Source organism: Biomphalaria glabrata, chromosome 2, assembly GCF_947242115.1.
Source record: "Biomphalaria glabrata chromosome 2, xgBioGlab47.1, whole genome shotgun sequence".
Classification (NCBI taxonomy): Eukaryota; Metazoa; Mollusca; class Gastropoda; family Planorbidae; genus Biomphalaria; species Biomphalaria glabrata.
Window position 1 is genome coordinate 7,921,632 of NC_074712.1, and position 10,132 is coordinate 7,931,763.

At 42.7% G+C, this 10,132-nt stretch overlaps 1 protein-coding gene across 1 annotated transcript in view; it reads right to left on the reverse strand.

The window, feature by feature from the left end:
• Nucleotides 1-9,758, reverse strand: part of LOC106061519 (mucin-2-like) — a 35,890-nt gene extending 26,132 nt beyond the window's left edge. Inside the window, exon 1 of the mRNA XM_056018929.1 lies at nucleotides 8,271-9,758. Within this exon, the coding sequence (XP_055874904.1) occupies nucleotides 8,271-9,218 (948 nt within the window). The 5' untranslated portion in view covers nucleotides 9,219-9,758. The remainder of the gene's footprint in view (nucleotides 1-8,270) is intronic.
• Nucleotides 9,759-10,132: the final 374 nt, after the last annotated feature.

Here is a 10,132-nt window from a genome sequence, read left to right on the forward strand (position 1 = left end):
CTTCTTATCCATCAATTTCAAAATTTATTTTTTTATTTCGAAAAGATTCCGATGGGGGGGGGGGGGGGGGTTTAAGTTGTGCTCCCTCCCGATTACCCCCTTTTTTTACTCCCAGAGCACGCTACCCAGGGGCGGAGTAGGATCTCGCTGTGAGAAGGGTGCGAAACATGAGAAGTAATGAGAACGTAGTGAGGAAAAATAATAGGGGGGGGGGGGACAAGTTTGCATTGCCACGAAATCGGGCTGTCTTGCGCCCACTGTATTCCTACGCTACCAAATACTGTAGTATCCTTCCGCGTCGTTGTTTTCCTCTTCTGTTCTCTGGTTCGTCGGAAAAAATCAAGGGCAAAAAAAAAAAAAAGGTAAAATGAAGCCCTATTGCACACATTTGTTATCTCCCTTCCCAGCCCATAGCCCATCAATATTCTCTCTTCTCTCTCTCTCTCTCTTTTCATCCAGTTATCGACCCGGACGCCGGTCGATAGACACACACATGCCGTTACGGGGAAAAGAAAATGAAGCGGACGCCGAGATAACAGCCTTTCGGGCCAGCCAGTCACGGCAGCATTAAACTTTTAAAGCCCTGGAAATGTGTCCGAAAGCGGGCCACCCGGCCCGGCCAGACGTAAGCCAGTCAACTGCGTGCGTGACTTAGCATCCGAGCCAGGGATGTAGGGGGGCTCTCCAAGCGTGAACGGAGCTTCCTACCCAGCCCCCTGTCACGCCATTGTTCATCCCTCCCTTTCCCCACTCGAGACTCTTCAAATTTCTTCCTTTCCCAACGTAAAGACATACATTGAAACATTTTAAATAGGAATTGTTAATATGTCCAAAATATGATAAAACAAATTCACCAATTTTAAAACCTTATTTATACAGTTAAATAATACCAATGCGCTCTACGAAATCAAATGGCTCAGGCGTATTAAAGACAAAAAAACAATGAATGACTAAGTGATAAAGCACATTAAGCTAGCGAACCTTGGGATCTCGGGTTCGATACCCGAAGAAGAATGAAATTTTGGAAGCCCCGAGTCCACCCCAACTCCAACGAGTACCTGACATTAGATAAAAGTAAAGGCGGTTGGTCGTTGTGCTGGACACGTGACACCCTCGCTAACCCTCGGCCAAATAGACATACGAGCTTCACATCGTCTACCCCATAGAGAGTAAGGTCTGAAATGGGGCACCCAATTATTAATACCGGGGGGGGGGGGAAGGGGATACAATCCCTCGACAACATTCCCCTTCCCCTGATCCTAACTATACAGACCCAGACCATAGCAATCTTGGTGAACAAGCCTGCGGCGGCGGTGTGATCACAAAACGCTCTAAAACGAGGCAAGTGGGGAGGGGGGTAAAGTTGTCCTCCTTGCCCTGCCCCCCCCCCACAAGGGTGACACGTTTTGTCTAAAAAAAAAAAAAAAGGTTTTCAACGTTGCTAATTTCAATTTCCATATTTTCACACCCCGTCGTGTCACCGTGGGGGCCCGCACTATCTCTCTGACCTCATTTCCATTTTCGGCTCGTCTCGTTGCAAATGTGGAAAAAAAAAAAAGGAAAGGGGGGGGGGGCGGTGAGTGAAACAGACGAGGACACGACGAGAGGATGATTTGAGTAGGGAGGGGGGGTGTGTGTTAACGAAAAGTAGTTTTGCGTTGGAGGCAACCAGAAGAAGAAAAAAAAAAAAGTAAACTGTGAAGAGGAACGAGAGGAGAGGGGGGGGGGACATTTTATCGGCCAAGTGGCAATCGTGATCGGCGGAGGGACCACCACGAACTGGTGACACACACACACACACACACATGGCGTAGAGAGGAGGCACCCAGTGGCGTGGTCGTACATGTGATGACTTACCCTCCAGTAAGAAACAATATTGACAAACAAGAAGCCTGGCCTGATAGGACATTTTATTTTTGAGTCAGGGGAGGGCCACTAAATACTTAACAGGAGGGGGGGGGAGTTAGATAAACATTATAAATAAATAAACCTAATGGTCCCTGGTTGTTCCGATAAACTAAAAACCATCTACAAAAAATACGCATGTTGTTTTTTTTTTACACCTAGCAACGTGAATGGTGAATGTCTCTTCATTCCTTTGCGTCCCTTCCGGAACATAGGGCCTCAGTAAAAAAAAACAAAAAAAACACCCCACTTTCCACGGTCTCCTGCTAGTTTTTTCAATGGCTTCCCAGCTCTTCTCGGCTTCATCTAGTACACTGCTTCGCCATGTTCTTTTTGGTCTTCCTCTGCGTCGTGTGCCCTGGGGGTTCGACTCTGTCTGTGGTGTTGGTTATCTTTTCTAAATGAATTCTACATAAAACAAATTAATTATGCAGTTTCATTCATTGGGATCTAAGGCTTGACGTGACCTCGGTAATTTGGAGACTAAAAATCCGGTTTGTTTTTAAAGATGGGATCTTCCCAAGGTTTATTAATAGAATTGTTGCTTTAACGGAAAAACAAATATTTTTTAAAAAATTGTTTGACCTTCAGTTAGCTACGAGTGACAAAGAACTTGTACAAGCCCCAGAAGCTACCAAGTAACCAAGACAAGCCGCAGACATTCTTTCCAATACAAATGTAGTTACCGACAGTGAAAAGCACGAAGACCATTACGTTATCTGCTTCCAGCGGCGTAGCTAGGGTGGGGGAGGGAGGGGAAATTTAAAAATCCTCCCCCCCCCCCAGGCCCCCACTTGATGGGGTGCCAAATGAATTTTTTACATTACATATTAAATATTACGCGAAATGCAAGGGCCCCCAAAGAGGTCAAGCTCTACGGGCCCGCAAATGATGGCAAATTACTAGCTACGCCACTGTCTGCTTTGATAGTCTGAAAGAAGTTTTACTTTTTTTTTTAAAGCAATGTGGACTAATCAACAAATGACCACACTAAGTAGTTAGTGTATGTCTTACCAATGTCCAGTTTGAACCTCTTCGATTGCCTTTACAATTATTGCAATAGTATGTGTGTAGACGTGGATTCTCGGGGACTCGCGAGGAGGTTCGTTCTCGCCACGTATCTGCTTCCCTCTTACCCCCCCCCCCCACAGAGCTCATAAAGTACTTGCACTCCCCTCCCCTTTACCGCGATTACGAGCGAGAGGCTTTTAATCATCATTTCGAGGGCTACGCCCAAGACAACATCACAAAAGGGGAAAGAGGTCATTTGCACGCGACGTTGGCTTGAATGAATATAAAAAATGGTGGAGGGGGGGGGGGGAGAAGGGTAACAGAGAATGGGGGGAAAAAAAGGGATTTAGAAAAATTCTCAAATCTCTTTTACGAAAATTAGCCCTATTTTTTCCTAAACTTGAACTAGAAGTATAGAAGAGGTAAACAGGTCACTAACTACAGCTTTGACTGAGCTGGAGGGGGGGGGGGGGAGAGCATTAAACGGTAGGAGGCATTTAAAAGACATTTAATCGTTAATTATGGTCCGGATCCTTTTTTTTTTTTTTTAAAGCAACACATACGAAAACGCCCCCGTCTTCTTTTGCGCTACGCTACTACACACACGACACGCGTGTAGAGCTAGACACACAAAAAAAAACATGGCGTCTCATTACAAGTTGGGTGGTACTGGAGCAGACGCAACACTAGACGGCCGAGTGCAGCCGAAAGGGGAGACTAGTCTACTTATCAATAACGACACACTTCACAAGCGCTTATCGTTTATCGGCCCTTTTTTTTTTTTCCATTTTAAGTGCGTCACTAAGTTCGTTTCTTTTATATTTTAGTCCAAGTTTTCTTTTTCTTTATCCGTATTGACAAATTAAAAAGTAGTAATGTTTATCATAAAAACATCGCTCATTTAGGGCCACGTTTTGAAAACAGGGATCGTTTAGTTACTGTCCATTAGAACTCCGGCCCCTTACAATCTAATTTTTTTTTTAAAAAATGTCAAGCAGTTTTACTTTTTAAAAAAAAATCATCCCTACTATAGGAAACAGCTTGTGCCACAATAAGTCTGCTCGCCTTTGTGTTTCAGCCAATAGTCTTAACTGGCTGGCCCAAATGATCCAAGATTGATTGTTTAACTTAGCATGTTTCGCATGTTCCTTCAGAATTGAAGATTACTACATCATCGTCCGAACTTTCCGGGGGAAACGACATCGGACAGGGATCATACCTGGGACCTCCGGGACGAACACAGCATACCACATAGTCAGGCAGCAAGAGAAGTGGAACAAATTGTTTTATAACAATTAATTCTCTGAACTGACAGAACTCCAACAAAGTTTCTGGAGTAGCTAAACTAACATTTTGTATTGTTTCGTTGCGTTGACCAGAAGTTGAATTTTAAAAAAAATCCATATTTTATAAGAAAAAATACCTCAAATTTGTACGTTGATCTGATTGCACTTTCTAGAATTTTCTAAACTTAAAAATCCACCAAACGGTATATTTATATAACAGCAACATAGAATTCATTAAAAAAAAAATTAGCATCAATCCGTTAAATACACTTTTTGCAAACCATAGAAACCCAAGAAAACCCAGATCTAGGTTGAAACTGGTTGAAATACATCCAGAATATGTATGGATGTGTCGGCTACAAGTGTGTCGTCATTGTTAACAGCAGTTTTACAGAATTTCGCTCAGCTACATGTGTTTGAACAAGTCGGCATGAGAAAAACACAATAAACATGCACGCGAAACCCTGCTGGTAAAAAGGTAAAAACACAGGACGTTTGGGCCACGAGGCCTTCACCAGCCAAAAACAAACAAAAAAAAACATAAGTCAGAGAAACAATAAAAGAATATTTTACAAGACAATAGTTTAAGGAAAAAAAAAAACACTTTTTGTTGTTGTTTAGCAGACGTGAACATGACCGCTAGGGGGCGCTAGATTGGAAAGGAAGAGGAGTGTGGAGACAAAATAAAGGGATTAGGATTCGATTGTACTTCGACCGCAGGGGAGCGAGATACGGACTGCTTGATTATCTTTTTTTTTTTTTACATCGACCCAATCCTTCCCAAAGCCTTCCCTCCGGCACAATCGTAAGGGCTCTCCTTCCTCTCTTGGGCAAACATTTCTTTCTTATCTCCATTTCTACTCTCTCTCTCTCTCTCTCTCTTTGTATTTCCTCTTTCGTTCATTATAGAACCTGGACTGAAGTCCATCAATGAAGAAAGCGTACTTTTTAAAAATAATACTACCAAGAGTCCTAGTTAGTCATAGCAGGCTACGTCCTTTAAACTCGAGTTAAAAATTTTAGTGTCCAAAGTTCTTTCTACAAACTTTGAAGAAAAAAAAAAAGGTCAGTGTTTAAAAAAAAAAATAATAATAATAAAAAGGTCTGACGTATCAGGGCGGGTGGGGGGTCACGTGGAGAGGGAGAGATTACGATGGTATGCCAGCAAAATCCATAATCTGAGAACAATAGACGCCCGTGGAACATGTACAGTTCTACCGACCTCTCCCCCTCCCCTCGCGGCTTCCTCGGGTAGCGAGGTTTCCAGCAGAAAAGAGGAAAGGAGGAGAGAGAGAGAGAAAAAAAAACACTCGAGTATCCCATCAAAATGTGCCGGAGTACGCTGTCGCTTCCCGTCAAGGCAATGGCGCTTTGGGACGCTCCGATACCCGGCAGCCCACCGATAGCAGAACCGCGGGTGGCGGTCCGTGACACGAGCGCTACAGAGAGGACGGTCTCGAGTGGCGGCTATAGTTGGAGAGAAAAGGGTTGTCCTCCGCATCGGGTGAAAGGTTGTTGTGTTACAGGCGGGATGGGAGAGTTCTCTCCCCCTTCGTCACTGGGAGTCGACCGAGGAATGAAATGAAATTAAAAAAAAAAAAAAATACCTCCGTAGTAACCCATACGCCTCCCCTCCCTAAACAGGATCGGGTGGCGTCAAAACTGATGTACGGTGTCCCGTTTGTACCATTTTTTACTGAAATATCCCTTACTTGGGGGCTGTTCATAAATGTATGTTAACATATGTAAATCAAATTGTTTTGTACACTTTCTAATTATTTTTAAAATGTATGTAGCTTAGAGACTTCACTTAAACCGTATAAGCTCCTGATTTAATTTTAGTATGAATTACCAACTAATCAATCTATATATATAATACATCAATATGTTTTTTTTAAACAATAAAAGAATTCGTGACTTCTTTCATAATTCCATTACAACAGTTCAGTAATATGATATAGAAGTCTAGATAAAATACTCATGTTCAAAACATTTTCTTTTTTAAAACAGCTTAAGACATTTAAAAAAATACATTCAGTCCATTTTTTTAAAGCAGAAATCTATGAAATATAATCTTATCAAGTGATAGTCTGAAGTGACACAATATAATGGTTTCCGGTACCTAGAATTATTTTGAATTAAACAAGACTACTGACCTACTTATAGAGGCCATCCATATCCCTGTCTTACTTATGAATCTAAACATATCCATATGTTGTTTTTTTTTAATGTAAACATATCCCTAGCCCATTCCCATGTATTAATTATGATTACTAAACACAACCTTGTTTAGCATGTTCTCAAATGTTTCTTCAGAATTGAAGACTATTACATTCTAGCCCAAACTTCTCGCAGGACGTCGGCGGATGGCGACAGACAGGACTCGAACCCTGGATCATCGCATAAACACACGACCAGACCAGCCAACTAACAAGCGACAAGATCCGTGTAATACTTTATACATCTAACTCACAAATGTTATACGCAGAAATATTTACGCAGCCAAGTTTCAGACCGTTACGCCTCGAGATTTGTTTTAGAATTTTCTTTATATCTAGGCGCGAGCAGGAAGTAACCAGTGCGCATGCGTGATCTTCATATGTCCCAATATTTTCTATCACATTCGGCCTTCTCAGAATCAAGTGGGCTTGAGGTCTGGCTACATGGTTGGGGGGGGGGGGGGGGCGACACCTTGGGGAAGACGCGAATGAAATCTATTCAACACTGCAACAAGTAAGTTAGATCTACATCTAAAAAAAATAATAAAAGTTGGTTTGTACTGCCCGATATCCATGTAGGTCTTAAAACATATAACTATATTATTTCCGCACCGTCATAGTAACAAGTAGGCTTAAACTACATTTACATATTTTTGGATAACTCTTGCTTCATTTTATACTAAATCATGATTTTTTTTATTTTTTTTTTTGTTGAAATAGTTGCTTTGACTAGAATAATTCCAACCTGACCCTAGCGCACAGCCCGTCTTGGCATGAAATCACTTTTGATAGCAAGGCATCAACTCTTCAAGGAAGCCAAGAGTTACGGTTATTGAAAGGAAAGAACGACAATTGAAAACGATTTGCCGGACGAAACAAAAGATTATTGTTGGTGATGTTCTCTTGATTTCATTTGAAGAATGATTGGGGGGGGGGGGGAGGGAAAAAAATTTAAATGGTAGAAAGAGTAACAAATAGAAACTAGTAGCTACATTATCACAGTTACTTTTTCAAATTCGGAAATATCCACACGACGGCATATGTTCGCGTTCGGTATCCACAAGTTTTTAATCGCGTACATTTTACAATAACAAAAATATAATAGCGGTAAAAAAAAAGATAAAACTTTTCACATTTGTTTGGGGAGGGGGGGGGGGAAGACCATAACAGAGCAAAACTGAGATATTATATGTAATATACAGACATTGTTAAAACCTATAAGAATATCTACATTTGTGATCGGGCTATAATTTTAAGCAAGATATAGCGCATACGTCACCAATGTGTAGTTCTGGTGTGTAGATTATACTAGATCTAGCTAAATACAAAGGCTTTGCGTGAGTTATGTAACTAGATTTAGACGATATTAGTTTCAGGAAAATTAAGAATAAAATAAGAAAGATGCTACATACTTTAATAGCGCACTGACACTCACCCAAAGAAATATTTTTAAAAAATAATAACTTTGTGTTGTCTTGTGGTGAAATGTAACAGAACTAAACAATGTTAAATAATAATGAATCATATACGACTAAGGGAAGATGTCTTCGTCAATGATACTTAAGATCGTTGTAACATAACTCCTTGGTTCTACATTTAGCTGTGAATGGCGATAATGGAATTAAAAAAAAAAATTAGGCTCACTAATTGCTGTAGATAATTCAAGACAAACCAAACAGCTTAGTATATTCAATGCGAAATGATACCTTACGAAGAACTAACAAAATTACTACGGAATGTTGCACTAAACTCTACATCTGAAAGACCTGCGTATTAAACATATAGATATTAAATATTAGGAGTTGGTGACAGCGACCAGGAGGACAGAGAATCAAACTAGGATGCTTACCAGAGTTGCTCCCTGACGACAGCCATCACAGTCACACATGGTGGGGTGGACATTGAGAATGCCCTTAGCCAGAAGAAGCTTGAGAGACTTGCCGTGATGCCGTATAGACCTCTTCCAATCCTTGGCGGTCTCCCGGCCAGAGACGAACTGGAACTCGTTAGGAGTGAGCCACGAGTTCTGGAAGCTGATGCAAGGTCCTTTGCTGCCTTGGCAGAGCTTGGAAAGATACAGGATGGCCTTGTTCTGGCCGCATTCCACTTCCAAAACGAGCTCCCCGTCTTTGAAGACGGGCTTGACCAAGTCGTCGGCTTGCTCCGCGGAGACGTTCTGGCTTCCAGTGGAGGATGACTTGGTGCTGGAGGAGTTGCTGGACTTTGAGCTATTCGATGTGCTGGAGCTGCTGGACTTGCCTCCGGAAGAGATGTAGCTGCTAGTGGAAGAGTTTCCGCTGTTGCCGTTAGCGGAGACGGTGGTGTTGTTTGCAGCCTTGGCGACGCTAGGCTGGGGATTGCTGAGATTGATGGCCGTGTTCGCAATGTTGGACTGCTGTTGGGCTGGGATGGACAAATGGCTGGGGATGGTCAACGCGCTTGTCATGGTCATGGTGGTGGCCGTGCCCAAACCATTCGCTGACTGAACGGCCATCGGCGCCACGACCGTGGGTATTATAGTGGGCGCCACCACCGACTGTCCTAGCTGTCCTTGCTGTTGCATGCTGACCACTGAAATGGCAGGACAGAGTCCGGACACGGCCGTGACGACTGACACCACCGGCAACGATGATTTGTTGTTGTTGTCGTCGGAGGGATTTCGAATCCCGGATCCGTCAGCGAGCGAGAACTGCTGGAATGGGATGTAAGTGTGAGAGCCGGGTATGTGTAGGGCGCTGACTGTCGACTGGACCGTGAGGTCACCACAGGTACCGTCATGAGAGATTGGGACACTCATTACTGACGTCTGGTACTGGAGTTAATCCGATGAAAATCTAAACTTCTCAAACAGTCGTATCCATCACTCACCTCGAACCACAGAGATGAACTCCACAACAAAACCCAGCTAACAGAATTGAATCAAAGATAATCCGTTCATCTGACACGCGAAGCGGTGTGTTCCATAAATGAAATTATACTTCAATTACTTCAGAAATATCCAGTGACACTGATCCTATGGGAAATGAAAAGCGTACGGCATTGTTTAAACACAGTTATTGGAGTTGAGCAACTTGAGATTCTAGTCTAGATTTATAAATTCAATATCAAAAACCTAGATCTAGTGGTTTATAATTAATTTATATAAATTAACGACGTAGATCTAGTCTAGATCTCTATAGATTCTCGGTAGCACACACATACAAAAAAAGCGGCTTGAATTGAAAATAAGAAAACGCAGAACTTATCCGAAGTAAATGTGTTGTTTTCCTCAACGCACAGTTCGGCGCTGCCGGTATAACTACACTGGCAATCGCCTCGCAACTGATCGTACGGGCTTCACTGCCATAGCGGACGACCTACAAGCTCGCGCCGATAAGAGGCAGGAAAGCGAGGGAGAAGATTGACACGACGAGCGGCCAATGGGAAGAGCGATCTTTCGCCGTTCCGTCTCACGACTCGTTCACCCCGCCCCCTTTTCACCCCCCTCTTCTCCCTCCCCCTAAACAATCGGCGGCAATCGTAGTAACCGAGCGTTCCTCTGAGGATTTTTTTTTTCTTTCACTTTTTCTTTTTCAACGTTTTGTTTTGCTTTTTTTTTTCCCCCCTTCTTTCTATCTTGACTCGACCCCAAGCTCGTAATAAGAGAAGCCTCTAGCCCAGAAGATCTCCGCGTGTTACGGTGGCGCTCTTTAAAAAAAAAAATCGGATTCG